Source organism: Xenopus laevis, chromosome 4L, assembly GCF_017654675.1.
Source record: "Xenopus laevis strain J_2021 chromosome 4L, Xenopus_laevis_v10.1, whole genome shotgun sequence".
Classification (NCBI taxonomy): Eukaryota; Metazoa; Chordata; class Amphibia; order Anura; family Pipidae; genus Xenopus; species Xenopus laevis.
Genome location: NC_054377.1, coordinates 55370064 through 55388616, shown reverse-complemented (window position 1 = coordinate 55388616; position 18553 = coordinate 55370064). Strand labels below are relative to the sequence as shown.

At 41.2% G+C, this 18553-nt stretch overlaps 1 protein-coding gene across 1 annotated transcript in view; it reads left to right on the top strand.

The window, feature by feature from the left end:
- Positions 1–3477: 3477 nt before the first annotated feature.
- Positions 3478–18553, top strand: part of cdh3.L (cadherin 3 L homeolog) — a 34217-nt gene continuing 19141 nt past the window's right edge. The window contains exons 1-3 of the mRNA XM_018256905.2: positions 3478–3655; positions 5608–5722; positions 16973–17184. Of these exons, the coding sequence (XP_018112394.1) occupies positions 3527–3655; positions 5608–5722; positions 16973–17184 (456 nt within the window). The 5' untranslated portion in view covers positions 3478–3526. The remainder of the gene's footprint in view (positions 3656–5607; positions 5723–16972; positions 17185–18553) is intronic.

Sequence of the window (18553 nt, the reverse complement as noted above, 5' to 3'; positions counted from 1 at the left end):
ATACTGCCTTTTTATCATTTGACCATTTCATTCATTTATGTTATTTGTGGGCTTTTAGATGGGGGGCAAGTCCCAATTTTTGTGCATACAAACATAATTTCAAGAAACGTTGCAATATACATAATTTAAAAAATATGCAGACTTTTCATGGTTTTTAATGGTTTCTGACAGTTCCCTAAGCCTAGCCCCCTGCTCTGCTGCTGATCTCTCTGACTACTTTGCTGAACTGGCTGAGTGACTACTGTTACTTTGTATCAACAGCAGGGTGGAGGATGGAGAGCTGAAGGCTGAGGGCGGAGTTCGTATGACTGACGGCTGAGAAGGGAGGGTAGAGGATGGAGGTGTGATTGCAGATTTGAACCATGACCCATGGTCGCAACTTGGGACTTTTTACCCGGAATCCTAGACAGTGGCATGGCACATAAAACTTTCAACTGAAACATGTTCTGGCTACAGGAACTAAGCCTGCCTTAATAACGGAAAATTCACATCTGTGCATGGGCTTCCGCAAATAGGGGCTGCCCCCCCCTGGAATTTTGCCATAAAACAGGACCCGGCAAGCGACTCCCCGTCTCATAGCCTGGATGACATAGTTGGCGCTGAGGGTGAGTGATGTCTCTGTCAGGGTCAGACTGGGCCGCCGGCTCAGACCCGCTCCCTGCAACTCCCTCTCCTTACGGGCGTGCTAGAGAGAGAGGGGGAGGGAGGGATGCAGGTGTGCTAGAGGTGTGTGCGCGCGGGAGGTGTGTAGAGACTGAAGACTTTTCAGCTGGGTGGCCCAGAGGTGTGGGGGCCCCTGAGGCTGCAGGCCCGGAGGGTCCTGGGCCCACCAGTCCAACGCTGCCTCTGGGGTTTCATTGTGGGAAGCTGCTGTTACCAGAGGTCTTTTATTGTGCCAGTGCTGTCTACTGAGCCCCGCACTCTGCTGTTCACTCCTATGTCATTATTATATATACTAGCACACACACTCATGTAATTTGCCTCTGTCACGGGCACTGCACTCCTGTTGCGAATGGAAGGACCGTAGCATAACCGTGGGTGACAAAGGCACTCACCATTATATATCCCCTTTAATATGTCACTTACACTTGAAAAGAACCCAGAAGATTCATTGTAGAAAACTAATCCAGGCATTATGTACTGTATTGATACTGTATGCTCCTCTCAGGAGGGGGTGGACTGGGGGCCAATTTCCATGTATATGTGCTGAATGTGCAAATCCCTTCATAGCTGGATTGTATGGTCGATGGCTCAACATCACATAAATGCTTTCCTGCTAAAAATAATAGAATGGCAATGCTATACATGTGCAACAGTTTCTACTTTATATATGTATAGAAAAGCAGTTTTTAGTTTTGTGTGGAAATCAAAATATGGCGACAAGTCATTAGTGTAATATGTTTTCTTCCTTGCCCCCCCCCCCCTTGGAAAAATTCTCTGCGGACGCCCATGCCTCAGTGGGACAAATGAGAAAATTGGAGATACTACCAAATACAACGAATGAATCCCATCCTCCAACAAGCTAATCATTAATAGACTTTGACATTATATGCAATATGAAACTCTTACCAAACCACCTAATATCATCACCAATCTACAAAATGATAATATAAAATAAATAACCAAACCTACCTCATTTTACCAGATCCAGGAAAGATGAACTTCATCTAAACCGACTAGAAGAAGACTGGGAAAAGATTTTCAGACTTAAGGTGGCCATAGACGTAACAATTACGATCTTTCTGGGAAAAGATCTTTCCAAGAAAGATTGTTCGTTTCAATACACAAGTGTAGAGCTGAATCCTCAGTTATACAGATAGATATACAGGTAGATGTACAGGTAGAAACAATAGAATTCTACCTGTATCTGACAATTCAGCACAACAAAGGCCGATGTTTGGGTGCCTTCAAAGGCACCCGATCAAAATTTTCCGTCCGGCCCGATCACGAGCTGAGCAATATCCAAGTCTTCTGCCGATATTGGTCGACTCTTTTCCCACCATACACACACCGAATATTGTACGAAAATTTGTTTCATACTATATTATCTGTGCGTCTATGGCCACCAACAAGAGAAATACCAGAACTCTTACAAAATCCTCTCCAAAGGATATAGGACACCATCCAAGTTGTTCAAAATGCATTTAACCTCAGACAACAAATGCTGGCGACACCTAAAAGATATAGGGACCATTTCACATATTTGGTTCTCCTGCTCAGTTACACCACAGTGTACTTTTGGAATAAAGTATAAGAAGCATGTCAGGAGATCCTGGTATGCCAGATTAATCTCACGCCCCAATTAATACTATTATATCATACTGACATCCCAGAGCATGCATTTAAACATGGTCTCCTCTTATAGTTGCTGCTAGCAGCAAAAAATCAAATATTAAGACACTGGAGAGCCAGTAACCAGGGCCGCCATCAGGGGGGGACAGGGGGTAGGAATGTCCTGGGCCTGAAGGGGTGCCGGCAGTGCTGCACTTTCGAAAAAGCTGGGCCCCCCTTGACAGCGCAAAGCCATACAGCCATTTCTGAAGTCCCGAACAGCCAAAATGTGGAAGTGCTGAAAAGCCGAACAGCCGAAGTCTCAAATCGGCGAAAAGACCCGAAGCCACGAAAATAGCCGAACTCCAGAAGCGGCGAAAAGAAGGCCCCTGCCACCAATGTTTTTTTAAAAAAAATATTCTTTGGGGCACCAATTTTTTTTTAACTTGTAAGGGGGGCCCTGGCGCCAATGTTTTTTTAAAAAAAAAAATATTCTTTGGGGCCCGATTTTTTTTTTCTTGTAAGGGTGGCCCTTGCACCAATGCTTTTTTTTTTTAACTTATAAGGGGGCCCTGACCATCAATAGCTTTTTATAACTTGTGTGTGTGTAGTGGGGTTCCCTTTTTTAGCACTGATGTCTGTGTGGTCTTGTAACAGTTGTGTGGAGTGAGCGGGACCAGGGGCCCCCAAAAATTGCTGTATGGGGCCCAGTGATTTCTAATGGTGTCCCTAACAGTAGCCCCCAACCTTTGGTGAATGAATGACTAGTATTAATAGTTATCTTACCTTCTCAATTGCAGTTCATTACTGAGTTCATTGGTTATTTGTTTATCAATATTGCATACATTGGCTGATAAAAAGATGACAATTTTACATTTGTGCCAACATACTAACTGGAAAAATGAATAAAACAATATTTGAATACAAAAAAAAAGCAGATACATTACCTAAAAAAAAAACTTCAAAAGAAAAAGAAGCGGAAATGAGAGTGTTTTGACTCCATCAAAGGCAAGTGGTAGCTGATGCAGCACATAAAATGTAACCAGTGGCTAGAAGTTAATGGACAACCAATTCAGCAGGCAAAGAAACCGCACTCACGTGATCTACTTAATGCTCCTATACCAATCGGTGGGCGGAGACGTTAGGGAATACGTAAGCCAATCAGAAAAGAGCACCTGTGTGTTCCCCGCCCAGCCTCCAACACCTGAGTCCGGCCCCCAATTAAAGGGCGTAGCAGGCACGCGCTGCGGTTTGGATGCGCTTAACGGGACGAGTGAAGTTTCTATTCGGGAAGGTGGCTGTACAGAAGCAGGCTCACATGGGGGGCACCGACAAGTTTAGATACCCGAGCGTGTGGCTTTGCGGACTGCTTTGCTTGTTGCAGGTACGTGCTGAATCCCTTCCCCCTGTTCTGTTTCTGTCCTGAGTCTCCCGGGGCTGCGCTTCTTCTATAGTTCCCATTAGGTAAGCGAGGTCCCCGGAGTTTAGCTGCAATGGAGACTTTAACTTCTCCAGCCTCTTTTACCTGTAGTCTTTAGAGCCGGCGGCTTTTCCTTTTTTCTATTTCTTTTTATGCAGCTCATTGACTCGCTTCAGTGCTTTCTAACCAGGCTGGGAGTTCCTGGAGGGGGTTTTAGTGGCGGTTTCTATTCCATGTTGTTACTCGGGCGCCGCCCTATTCACATTTAAGTGCGTGTGAATCCAATGTTTCGGTGCCCACGAGGGCCTTTATACACGACCCTTCAACTAAAAAAAAAATCTGCAAAATTAGATGGATAGCTTGATGTGAAGTATAAATATATGGTTCTACCGTTTATAACTTTGGGTGCTTCCCAATTCCATATGTTGGCAACAAAAAAAAGCTTTTTGGGGCTAACATTTTGTGAAATTAACTTGTTTATTGTGTGGTCTGTTTAGAACATGAGTCCACTCAGAGTTTTTTTAAGGGCAAGTAAAACCAAAATTTAAATGGGTTCTACATACAGGAATGTCAAGTTCTTGTCATCAGGGCTATACATATCAAGTCCCAGTTTTTAAACCTTTTTCACTCTTAAAGGGATTGTTCACCTTCCACACACTTTTTTTTTTTTCAGTTCACTTGTTTTCAGATTGTTCACCACAAACGAAGATTTTTTTCAACTGCTTATCATTTATTTTTTAACGTTTTCCCAAAATGTAAGGTTAAAGTTTAATATTCCTGTCCCTGGTGATTCAGTCTGGCAGCTCAGTGATCCAGGAGAATTCTGAACTGTTACAATTTGCTACATTTAGTTGATACATTTCTGAGCAGTATCTGTGGAATATTAACAACTGTTGTATCAATTCTAACAGCTGCCTTGGGAGATTCTGCTCAGCAGGGACAAAGATAACAAATGTATCAACTAAATGTATCCATTTAAAACGGCTAAAGAGTCGGCGACCCCCCAACCTCCCAGCGCTGCTTGAGAAGGTGAAAAATTAAATGTTACACTTAAATATTAGAAAAATGGTCACAAATAGAAAATACAAAATAATTGGGAAAAGTCTTTTTTTTCTAGTGAGTGATCTGAAACCAGCTGAACTGAAGAAAGTGTTTGAATGTGAACCCCTTTAACTAAAAAACAATACCCAGTGTAGTTCATTCTAACCCTAATGACTTGGAGCAAGTTGACATTTGCGCATTGGATATAATACACTAGTCCCACACTGCGTATTTATTTTGTTTCCTTCATTTCAGTTTTAGTACTAAACTCCACTGTAGTATTTTACACAGCCATATGGGTTTGTACAACCCACTTTGCATAGTGGATAACCTTATTAGGATATAATGGCAGTAGTAATAAACTGCGCTTACGTGCTTGCACACAATACTAATGTATCAACTGATGCAATATGTGTATAGAAACTTTTTTTTTTTAATATACTACTTGCCGTTTTAAAACAATCATCACAAACTTGTTTTACCTATAGTTGCAATATTTCCCATTTAAGGTGTGTAAATGTAAATTTCTTTTATGCCTGTGGCGTTCTAAACCAGTTCAGGCATTTTTCAAAGTCAAAGCAATAAAAATGAATTCCATTGGAGTTGTGCGTCAAAAATAGACTTTAATGGGCGTCGGCGACATTTCGCCGGTGGCAAATTTTTGACGAAACGGGACATCCCTAATTATGAGGATGATGCTAGCATTTGACTGTCCCGTTGACTTGAAATGTCAGTTAATTTCCATAGGCAGGATAGGGGGCGAGCTGTCTTTTGAGCCGGCATAATACACATGAAATGTACCCAGATAACACCTGTATGCCTTTACACTGTGTAAATGCTATACCATCTGCATTGATCTCTTCTTTTCTTTCAAGGTTGTGCCTTCCATAAATGTGGATGTGTCTGGATGCCAGCCTGGATTTTCCTCTGCAAACTACACTTTTTCTGTGAACCGTAGGGAGCTGGAGAGGGGCAGAAAGCTTGGCAAAGGTAACAGTACAAATAGCCTGCACCTGCCTGTTTCAGGACATGACTTTAGATTTGTGCTGGTTCTACTCCTATGTAAAAATGAAACCTATGGATCCAAAAGCCCCATAAACTTGTCAATGGCAGTTTTGGCTGTTTGTCACCCAGGTGATTTATAACTGTGGATGGTTACGCTATTGCTCCCTGTTTATTTGGAGGGCAGTAGTCTATTTGAGGTGCAATAGCATATTGGTCAATTATCATCATTTGGAAATGCAGCAGAACCACAAAAAAAAAGTACCAATGTGATTGCAACAAGAGCGCTATGCATTTGACACAGACTCTCTAAAATGAACTTGGTAGTTGTCTTGTACTTTACAGTGGATTGATAGGTCTAGTGCAGGGAGAATGAATAAAGCAAATATCTGGTGGTTGTGAGGTACTGCTCTAATGAATTATTGTACTGAGGAATTTTTCCCTCTTGCTTCTTAGAGAAGAGCATGCTGCAACATGAAATAATTTTAACTTCTGCAGTTATATAAAACTTGTGCAGTTGCTCAAACAGCGTCAATGAATAATATTGGTGTGTAATCTTGATGTACTCAAAGCACAGGGGTTGAAAAGCAGTTAGAGGGGAGTCTGTGGCTTTTAGGATGATGCATACTTAGTAGTCCACACTTGGCCACAAATTGCTGACTAATTGCCCTTCCTTTGTGGAGCATGAAATGAGCTACTAATAACTTATTTATATCCTAACTTGAGCTGATGTCTGTAGCTGTGGAAGTACTAAAATGTGATGTGTACCATATGCCTAAGTGTCTGTACTACGGCATAACTTCTGTTGGTGGGGTTGAAGAATTGTACAGCAACTGATGCAGACTGGTCCTAAGAGTTTAATTTCTGTGACTGAACAGGTTGAAAACATTGTTACTCGTAAGATTTTTTTTTTTTTGTGCTTGCGTGCATGCTCTGTTACAACGGTTTGCTAACCTGCAGGGCTCTTGTGAGCTGACCCCACCCTCATTTTCCTATTAACATTCCAGTTCTCATGTTACCTGTTCTCAGAAACTGTCTGAAGTCCTGTTTTGTTGCCTGTTTAGCTTTGCATATATGTCTGCTGTGAAATGATTTATCCTGTGACTTTTCTGCTGTGCTTTGTCCCCTTTGCATATTATGGGCTATTTGCACGCATCCTCTGTGGGATCTGATCTGCATTCCTTAGTGTGTGGTGGGGGTTGGCCTTGCAAGCGGAGGTGTTTATGCAAACTGCTTTTTATCTGTCTTGCTCTCAAAACCCGATGCTTTAGTGACCTCAATGCCTAAAATTCTCCATTAACTCCCACCCCTCACTCACCACTTGAGTCCTCAGAATGCACCCATTGTGCTTAAGCCTCTTGATATTCAATAGAACAGCCAACAGTATTTAGGTCATCTGCATTTTGTTTCCTAAATCTTGATATGCGAAGCCGATTCTTGGTTTTACTCCTATGATTATCATGCTCTCTCTTCCTTGCACGCTATAACTTTTGGTCACACTTCTGAAGTTTTATCACAATTCTGAAGTTCCTTCCTAAATACTGTACATGCCTGAGGCAATTCTGCCAATGAACCATACGATATGCCATAGTTCCGGTTTCTATACAATGTGGTCAATCACACGGAATGGCTGACTGACCAACTCATATGGACATTTAGTTAAGCCTTTAAAAAAATATTTAGGGGGGAGTAATCTAGGAAAAGACAACCATACATTCTGCAATTTTATCATTTTTGTTGTTGGTATAGTTTCACTTGTACTTCAGGCAGAGTTAAAGTCAGTTGGCAATTAGTTTTTTTTCTGGGGTGGGGGTGACCCCCAACCAGTAGCTCGTGAGAAACATGTTGCTTTCTAACCCCCTAAATGTTGCTCCCAGTGGCCTCAAAACAGATTTTTATTTTTGAATTCCAGGCTTGGAGGCAAGTTTTGGTTGTTTAAAAACAAGGTGTACTGCCAAACAGAGCCTCAATGTAGGTTGACAATCCACATAGGGGCTACCAAATGGCCAATCACAGCACTTATTTGGCACCCCAAGAACATTTTGCATGCTTGTGTTGCTCCCTAACTCCTTTTTCTTCTGAATGTTGTTGCTCACAGTTTCAAAAGGCTGGGGATCCCTGCTCTAAATAGTAGATCTGGTGGTCTTGTCATTTCTCCTGTCTGGAAATAACAGTGGGACTGTTGCACAATGAATTGCTATGCATGCTAACTACCTTCTTTAATCTCCATTCCCTCCCCCAGTAGGGTAATAAATGCCACCTTCACAGCTCTTCCTTTGTCTCCCTGTTTGTATTGGGCTCTTGTTACTGAAACTCCAGTGAAACTCCCCCCAAACCTCTTTGTCTGTGAAGCTTTATTCCTTTCCTATGTATGGGGACAATAGACCAATTGTCTGTTTGCTCCAGGTGTAGAATGTTTCCAGTGTAATACTCAATCCATTCCTGTCTCCTCTGTATGTTCTTGTAAATCCTATTCATATTGGTACTGTCTTTTTCAAATGCAAGTTGTCTTTGCCATTATTGTACAGAATGTTCTCTGTCAGACCTGTAATGTATTGTTCGGCTATGGGCAGACTGAGTGTTCGCTCCACAGCTCTTAGCTTGCATATTTTTTCAGGCTGACAGAAGCAGATCTACTCCGTGCCTAAGCTGCATTTACTTGAACCCGAGTGCAGGCTCGCGCGGCGATCAGCCTGAAATACCTGTTTTTGTGTATTTATCCGACATCCACATCCACTCAGTATGCCTGAGATTGGGTGGGGAGTGGATCCACTTCTCTCGGCCTGAAAAAAATACGTAGGCTGAGGGCAGCAGAGCCAACACCGTCCGTCGCCAAACTCCATTACAGGCTACTGCCCGTAGCCTTAGGCTGGTGTAGGGTTGTCACCTTTTTTAAAAAAAATAAAAATAAAAGGGGGGGTGGACATGACATAAAAGGGAGCCTAGGCCACGGCGCGGAAGCTTTCAAGACGGAGGACAAAAGTTTACAGGTGATTGGGGGTAGGCCAAGGGGGTCTTTTTAAGGGTATTACAAATTTACCGGCAGCTACATTGCCGGAAAATTTGTAATCCCGGCCTTGGCAGGTGTTTTACCGACTAGGTCGGTAGAATACCGGCTGGGTGGCAACCCTAGGCGGGTGCCACAGTGAGGATCTTGGCGTATGGGGAAATTCACGCCAAGAATCTGCTCCTCAGCTGCGCCTCTTATTGATGGGTCTGCACCTCCTAAAAATGGTCTTGCCGAAAGTCTGCCAGTTGTCAATCGGGCAGGGTTTAAAATTCTGTGGGATCGCGACCGCATCTGTTTGTGTGGCAGCATTATGATCCAATTGTTGGGCCCACTATCAGATCTGCCCGATTATTGCCCACCTTAATGTGGGCATATCAAGGAGAGATCCGCTTGTTTGGCAACATCGCCAAACAAGCGGATCTCTCCGTGTATGGCCAGTTAAAGGCTTGTAGCAAAGTTTCTTTGCCTACTATAATTATGGTTAGTAGTTGAAAATAAACTGTCTCACAATTCTACCCTAAAACAACATTTCTATAAAATTGCCAGCAATCAACCCACGTAACCTTTAATTGTGGCACTTTGTTCTTCCCTGGTTAAGAGCATGTTCTACCATGTGAGCATGCTGGAAACTGCAGTTTGTTCCTGATAAATTGTTCTGTTGCAGTCTAAGGGCAGAAACGCAATGCTATTTTGGGAGATTAGTCACCCGGCGACAAATTGATTATTCGGGCGACTAATCTCCCCAAACTGCCTTCCCGTTGGTTAGAATGTAAATCGTCGTTGGGATGGCACTCTGAACGCTTCATTTTCCGAAGTCATCCAAAGCTGCATCACGAGGAAACTTTGGGCGACTTTGGAAAGCCAAAGCGATCAGTGCCATCCCGCCAGCGATTTACATTCTAGCCGGTGGGAAGGCAGTTTGCGGAGATTAGTTGCCCAAAGAAGAAACTATTTGTTGCTGGGCAACTAACCTCCTGAAATAGCAGCGTGTCTCTGCCCCAGTGTCGGACTGGCCCACAGGGATACCAGGAAAACTCCCGGTGGGCCCAGGTGTCAGTGGGCCCTCCTGCTTCAAAACATTTGGCATTTCATGGCCATTACCTATTTCTATGAGAACAAAGAGACTAAATAGATTGAATTATAGAATGTAAAGAAAAGAGACTGAATAGAGGTTGCGTGAGGAGAGGAATTATAATACTGAGAGTGGGCCCCTGATCTAAGGTCTTTTGGTGGGCCCCTGGTCTAAGATTTTTGGGTGGGCCCCTGGTGTCCCAGTCCGACACTGCTCTGCCCTAAAGCTATGGTTGCACTTAGCCTTGGAAATCTCCAGTAATTTTTTACTGCCACCAGTATCTTGGTAGAATCTAGCAGAGTTTCCCAATTACAAGTGGCCCTTGTTCCTCTGGTGATGCTGTGTAGGCAGCAAAATCCTACATAACCTAATAAGGAGAGGGGCAGAATACAGTTGTAATCAGTACTTTAGTCCATTTAACCACTTGGCCTGTAAAAAAAAAAGTGTATTCATTCAATAGTAATGGGGTAGAGAGATAATCCATATTTTCTCAGTGTATTAGATTCTGTCTATTATTTAACTTATTATCCTAACATTCTTGACTGACTTCTAGGGGCTTACACGTATATAGGTTAATGGAGCCCAGGTATACAAGAGTTTCCTGTTCTGGCTTGTCTAATATGGCCTCTATAAGCAACCTGGGTTTCACAAGAGCAGCTTTCTAATATATTGTACATGTTCTTTGACAAAACGGTGGTTGCAAAGCAATGGCAATCAACTGCAAAAGTTCTCAACCAAAGGGAACTTTGCCTTTCTGTAACTGCCAGCGTCTGCCATATGCATTTCCCAATGCTTTCATAGAGAAGCAGTGACTGGCTATGGGGTTTAACTACTATAATATCCTCCACCCCCCCCCCCCCAGAACTAAACTGGGGTAAAGATGGTATATGTGCCATAGGCTTTAACAGTGATACCTAAAAGACACTTTGTGCTCAGTTAAGGCCCCCATACACGGGCCCCAAAGTCAGCCAGATGCCGATCAGGCAGAATAAAAAATCCTGTTGAATCGCAGATGCATCTGTTGCTGTATTGCCTCCATTCTGATCCGATTGTTGGGCCCTAGGGCCCACGATTGGATTAGCCTCAATGTGGGCATATTGGGAAGTGATCCGCTTGATCGGACTCCCCGGTAGTTAAGCCCCTTAGGGGATGCGATTTCACAGAAAGGAGGAAGTGGAGAGATGGCATCCCTGCCCTTCCTCCCCAGTTCCAGCATTGACTGTAATATATTTATGTGATGGTGGGAAGGAAGAAGCTTATACTGAGCTGACTATTTGGCCTTGTGCTTGAGGAGAGTGCAGCAAAATGGATAGTCTTAACCTTTAGTGATTTGATTATTCCCAATGGAGGGATTCATTTATTCCCTTATGCAGTTGAATTGTTTGTTTTTTTGGGAGGTTTTTTTTATTTATTTTTTTGCATCTTTGTCCATATTAATCACGCTTATTGCCAATTAGTGGGAGAAATGCTTAGATGCCAACACAGTCACCCCAGGTGCTCTTTGCAACAAGCAGTTTTGCAGTTTGCTAATTCATACAGTTTGTGCAGGGGGGGGGGGAAGTGTATGTCGGGAATAGATCTTCCATTCTTGTAATGTCCCATGTGTCAAGACAGAAAGGTTTCCACTTTACCATTCCTTATTAATCCATTCACTTACTAAGATTACTGGCAAAATAAACTCAATATTTTTGTTGTATATAAGCTGGCTGTTTAACTATTAATGTATACACTGCATTGGCCAACTCTCTGAGCAGTCTCTAGTGGTTACCTGGCACTTTTGCAGCTAACCAGCCTAAGTGTATTCTCTCTGTTTCCCTGTTACCATGGAAGAACTGTTGATTCTATGCTCATGCTAAAGGCAGCTATCCTTGGCTGTCTAGTTTATTTATTTATTTTTTCTCCACCCCATATTTTATATAACGGTATAAGATCGGTTATCTAGAGAACCCATTATGCAGAAATTACTCTGAATTACAGAAAGACCCATAGATTCCATTTTAAACAAATTCACATTTTTAAAAATGATTTTCTTTTTCTCTGTAATAATAAAAGTAGTACCTTACACTTATTATTCAAAATGCTTGGGACCTGGATTTTTTACTATTGAGTGCTGATGCTATCTGGTTACCTTCCCATTGTTCTGTTGTTAGGCTGCTAGTGGGTGATAGCACTCAAATTTGCAGTTACTGGTTTTATCTTCCAATACGGATTAATAGTCCAGTACAAGGTGCTGTTTAATTATTACAGAGAATAAAGGAAATCCTTTCTAAAAATTTGGATTATTTGGATAAAACAGTCTATAGGAGATGGCCTACCCATAATTTGGAGCTTTCTGGATAATGGATCCTACACTTTGTTTGTCTTTCATGTCCCACAGTAGCTTGAAACCAACCACTGCTGGGCACACACAGTTGGTTTAGTTAGTTGCTTTCCCTGAATTTCCCCTCCTCTACTGCAAAACTAATGTCCCTTAATTCATTGTATGTGTTTTGGTACATCATTACCTATATTTGTACAGGTATAGGATCCCTTATCCGGAAACCTGATATCCAGAAAGCTCAGAATTATGGAATGGCTGTCTCCCATAGACTCCATTTTATCCAAATAATCCAAAATTTTTAAAATGATTTCCTTTTTCTCTGTAATAATAAAACAGTAGCTTGTACTTGATCCCAACTAGGATATAATTAATCCTTATTGGAAGCAAAACCAGACTATTGGGTTTATTTAATGTTAACATAATTTTCTAATAGACACAAGGCATGAAGACTCAAATTACAGAAAGATCCGTTATCCGGAAAACCCCAGGTCCCGAGCATTCTGGATAACAGGTCCCATACCTGTATACGGTATTATACATTGCTTCAAACATTTGTTGTAGCAGTGCTGCATTTTGTGTGGCTATGCATATAGCAATGTTAGGATTGACATAATGTGGTTTGTGGCAAATGGGAATAAGTGCAAAGGATTGTGGGAAAGGAACAAAGAATGGGTAATTTAGAAACATGACTTATATATGCAGATTGTCTCAGAATATCACTCTCTACATCAGGGGTCCCCAACCTTTTTAACCTGTGAGCCACATTCAAATGTAAAGAGAGTTGGGGAGCAACAAAAGCATGAAAAAGTCCCTTGCGGTGCCAAATAAGGGCTATGATTGGCTATTTGGTAGCCCTATGTGGACTGGCAGCCTACAAGAGGCTCTGTTTGGGACTATAGTTAGTTTTTATGCAATTGAAACTTCATTTCAAGCTTGGAATTCAAAAATAAGCCCCTTCTTTGAGGACCCTGAGAGCAACATACAAGGGGTTGGAGAGCAACGTGTTGCTCACAAGCTACTGGTTGGGGATCACTGCTCTACATCATACTAAAAGTTGTCTCAAAGGTGAACAACCCCTTTGAAGGGCTATGTCAAGTGCGTTTTTACCAAATAGGAATGTATAAAGCCTGCCTGACCATCCTGAACGTTTTGTGTGGTGATTTCTTGTGTACCCAGGCTGATCAAACAAACCATCAGCTCATTATTGACAGGATGTGTAACCTCTAATGCTTCCTTAGTGTGGTGGAAATGTCTGACAAGGTTTCACTTGTGGTGGTTCTCACCTCTTGGACTTTTTCATTGCCTTGTTTTGCATCCTGTCTTGAGTGCAGTCATATAGTTTGTTGTTTTGGTGCAATCTTTGAAGTGACATCATGTATATTACTAGACTGTGTAAAGGCTATTTCAGCAGTGGTAACATCACTAGTGTGCTAGCAAAATCTTGCAGGCAGAGAATCTACTCCTGCTGCTTCTGTCCTGTTCAATGTGCCTGCACCCAGAAGCATGCAGATATCTGAAACCTGAAAGTTCAAATTTCTGAGCTGTCGGTTGGATGCAATGTTTCTGGGTGCAGGCACATCGATCAGGAGAGCAGCAGCCAGAATAGAGGATTCTCTGCCTGTGTTTCCCCAGGCACTAGCCTAAACTTTTGAGGGCACGCACAGTGTTGGCTGTTTTGTCGAGCATGTCTGCTCTCTTCTTCAGCTCTGTTGATTTGCACTGAAAAGGGCAGGCACAAGTGGAGGTTGGTCCTGCTACATAGTGATGGCCGAATTTATTCGCCAGGCAGAAATTCGCAGCGAATTTGCGCGATTCGCCGCCAGCAAAAAAATTTGCGAAACGCCCGCAAAAATTCGCTGGCGAAAATTCGACTGCGTCAGAAAAAAACGGACTCCGGCGCCAAACAGAGGCAAATTTTTTTTGTCATTTTGCGGGAAATTCGCAAACTTTTCGGCGAAGCAACATGGCGCAAATTCGCCCATCACTACTGCTACGCTGTACTTTGGGTGGATAGGCTTTTTTCTCCATCTGGGGGTCACTGACCCCAGCAGCCAAAAAAAGTGGCTGTGAAGCTACAACTGTATTGTTAATTTTCACTAATCATAGTTTTTGTTCAGACCCTGTCCTAGTCATCCACTACATTCTTTTAACCACTGCCTGGTTGCTATGTTAACCAAACCAAAAGGATAAATCTTTAATAAAAACTTAGACATTTTACAAATGGTCTCTCTATACATGTATGGGACTTGTTATCCAAAATTCTTGGGACCTTTTCCAGATAAAGGATCTTTCTGTAATTTGGAACTCCATATTTTGTCTACTGAGGAATTGTGTAAACATTAAACGCAGTACGGTTTTTTTATATCCAATATGGCTTAATTATATCTTGGTTGGGATGAAGTACAATGTACTTTACAGAGAAATTTCATTTTTACAAATTTGGATAAAATGGCTTCTATCTAAATTATTCTTTAAATTAAAGGTGAAGTGCCTCTTAAGGATGGTGCACAACCTCTAAAATCTGTTACTGCAGGCAACAAAACATTCTAGTTTCTCTCCTACTGACAGTAATGTGAATCTCCAGTGGGAATCCTACCCACCTGCGTTAACACTATTGCCATTGGGAACTAAAGTTGGAATGTTTTGTGATCCGCTTGGCAGTGCAGATTCTGTGCGGTCGACAAATTTCTCAATCTACGGCTTCCTAAATCCCTTCTGTCACTGAATTAAGATTTTTATGGTAATATAGCCAATTTGTAAGCTACATTGGAATTTGTGTCGGTCAAGAGTCTTATGGCACACACAGGATTGTGTAAGATTTTTCTCAAAGCCAACCAAGGAGCCAAGCAAATAATCTGTAGAGAGAGAATTTTAGCCAATGTTTTCCTGATCTGATTCTTTAATTTCCTTTTATGGTACATGATGATGTACAATTGCATGTCAATTTTTTTTATATATAGGATTTCTTTCCTTCATTTTAGTGCCTCTGGATTTTGAAAAATGGTATTCCTTAGAATCACTAGTGTAATGGGCAATATAAGTTTTAGGTGGCTGCAGCATAGTCCTTCTTTGCAGGCTACACAGGGGAAGTCACAGCCTCAAACTGGCAGAGCTAAGAATGATGAAGCTAAATCAAGCTGTTCATGATTGTTTCAAAATAAAACTAATATAAGACAGTTTGGGGCATTGAGTGGATATAGGGATACTCTGAATTACTCCCTTGTGATTTTTATTTTCTCCATGGATTTTAGAGGATTCTTTATATGGATAACTCATGTCAAATAATTGTTTGGTTTACATGACCATAAATTGAATTAACAAACTAAATGTTATCCACAAAAACTACTGTATGTGCTGTATGTAGGAAAGTTTATCTAAAAAACCATTCTGAAAGTTTTTCCATTCACAACAAACTGTTCGGTCTCCTAGTTTGAATGAGACCACTATTTTTTACTTTCAAATGATTGGTGATTGAATTGTCCCAAGTAAATAACAAGGGTCTCCTTCAACTCATAAGTGTCAATTGACACGCTTTAACTTTGATGTCTAATTCTCCCTAGGGAGAATCTGTACATGATGGTCATCTTGATTGACCTCAGTGGGCAAGATCTAAATGGTGACAATTTTATGACTTTGGGGTTAGCTATTTTTGGAACAGATGACTGTTGCTGTGTAGCCATGGAAGCATCTCTGTTGGAACAGCGTTTTACTGCTGGTCTGCTCTTCAGCAGTTGGTAAAAAATGGTCGTCCTTTGCTCAAGAAATGACCACAAAAAAAAAACATTGTGTAATAAGTTTATCTGACACAAACTTTATTTACTTTAGTAAAGTTGCCCATCTGAGATGCACCTTCCCATGAAAAAAAAAAAAGATTTGGGGCTGTGAAAGTTCTTAGTAAATAATACAAAATAAACCATTCTGTATACTAAACATCAATACTTGGGCCTTTCAAAGGTTGCATAAATCGGATTCCCAAGGCCCTGCGGCTGTTGAAATGTTTAATCTGTACCCAAACCTCTAGCTCGGATCTGCTGACCACTTCATATACCCTAAGGCAGGCATGTGATAAAGATATTCAAAGCTCACTGCTTTTCACTCTTCCAAGGGAATATTAGAATTTAAACTGGCACTGAAAGCTGTGTATCCTCTTTAATTCTTTCCCCCCACTTTAATTCTTTCACCCACATCAAAGCGATGCTTGCAGTCTTGATACTGAAGTCTCATTATCCGTGTCGAGGTCTAGGCAACATTGAATCATTTCTTTGTAGAGGCAATGGATTACAGTGTACTGTCACTGTTCGAGGATACTTGTGTCCCATAAGCATAGAGCAATTATTGTATGATCAAAGCTGAATTTTGGACCCACCATCTAGCCACTAAGTCTAGGGCCACAGGACTGTTTTTAGGCCTGTTTAAAAGCTCATGCTGACAAACTGCTCCTCTGCTTGAATCTGCATTGTGTCTGTACCCAGGGAAGATTAATGTGTTCACGTTCCTCCAGTTATAATTTTATTAAGGTTAATCCATTCACAATCCTCTAATCTCAATTGTGTTTGAAGAACGGTGAACGCATTATTCAGGTAGGCATTCACTGAAACTCAAGGGTGTGAATAATGGTGCTAAATGCAGTTTGTAGTGTACTTTTGTGGTTGCAGCATGTCTATTAAGTATGCTGTTTAGGCTGCAATTTGTATCCGTGCTGAGCATTTTGATACTGTTTTTAAAAGTATATAGGTATCGCATCTTGGTGGGGGGGGAGCTGTGACAGTGGGAAATGTAGCAGATTGATGTAAAATTACAGCTTGTATTAAATTTAATCTTTTTATTTTTTTGTAGTGAACTTTGTTGACTGCACAACCCGGAAACATGGTTTATATGATGTGGGAGATTCTAGATTCAGGGTGCTGCCAGATGGCACTGTTCTAGTAAAACGCCACGTGAAACTCCACAGCAAGGACACCAGATTTACAATCAGTACGTGGGATGCACGTGGCATTAAGCACTCTACTAACATTTCTGTTGTGAACAAACGTCATCGATCTGGAGAGGTAATTTTATACTGTGCCAAAATATCTACATAGTGCTTCAGATATTGCTTATCATTCTCTGTTAGGACATTTATTCAGCAGTGTTGGCACAAGCTTTCGGGGTCAACCCCTTCCTGATAAACCTGCATACATATTCTTCGGCACATCACTTACTTTTCCTTTTTTCTTTAGGGTGCATTCAACTCCTCCAGCTACTTCCAAGCCTGGTTTTCATACAACAATTCCCATAGGGAGGAAGCACACCAAACATATGATTTTGCCTTTTAGGACATTTATTCAGCAGTGTTGGCACAAGCTTTCGGGGTCAACCCCTTCCTCAGGTGAAATAAAAATCAAGTGAACATCATTGCATTAAATACCTTTAACACCATGTGAGCTATCATGTGATACAATTAACTGTTTAGTGCTCGATCCCATTCCTCTTTATATAATGGTTTATAAGTATCCCAAAATTCATGAAGGAAAGAAGAATCCTTTTAGGAAAATTCATTGCCTGCAATATAACAATAAATACTATAAATAACTCATTTAAAACATACTTATATCAAACATTATTTGCAACAATATTAAAACTTTTACAAAAAGCAATTAATACATTATCCTTCACCGAGTAACGTTACTATTGTAGCCTAATAGAGGCTTGTTACATATTATAAAAAACATCTCATGTTAAAACTTTCATTTAATCCCATAGGTGTTAGGGAATCCAATCTTTTTATCCACACTGCTTCTCTTTGCAGCAACCGTTTTCTTATATTCCCTCCCCTCTCAGTAGTTACCTGTTCCAATATATTCCATCTTAATTGGGCAACCGTATGTTTATTATGGAAAAAATGTTTTGCCACCGACATTTCAGATAAATTTTCTTTCTTATTTTCCTGTTTCTCTGTATCTGGTGTAAAGTTTCGAATACTACTTTTATGTTCATTTAGTCTAGTTTTTATAGATCTACTCGTCTGTCCCACATAGGTAAGTCCGCATGGGCATTTTATCATGTAAATGACTCCTGTACTGTTACAGGTAAAATGCCCATTCAATTTTATTGGATAGCCCTTGGATGGATGTGCTATAATGTCCCCTTTCAGGATACCATTGCAATGTGCACATTCACCACATCTGAATGTGCCATTTTTTAAAGGTGCCAATAATCCCAAATTTTTATCTTTTTTTAGGATTTTTTTAGTCACTGTCTGTCCTATGGATTTTCCTCTTCTATACGAGAATAATGGCGGATCTTTAAACAGTTTACCCATTTCTCTATCTTTTTGTAGTATCCTCCAATGTTTCAAAATTATTCGCCTAACATATGGTGTCTGGCGACCAAAAGTTGAAACAAATGGTATCTGAGAATTTTTTTGTTTCCCCTTTC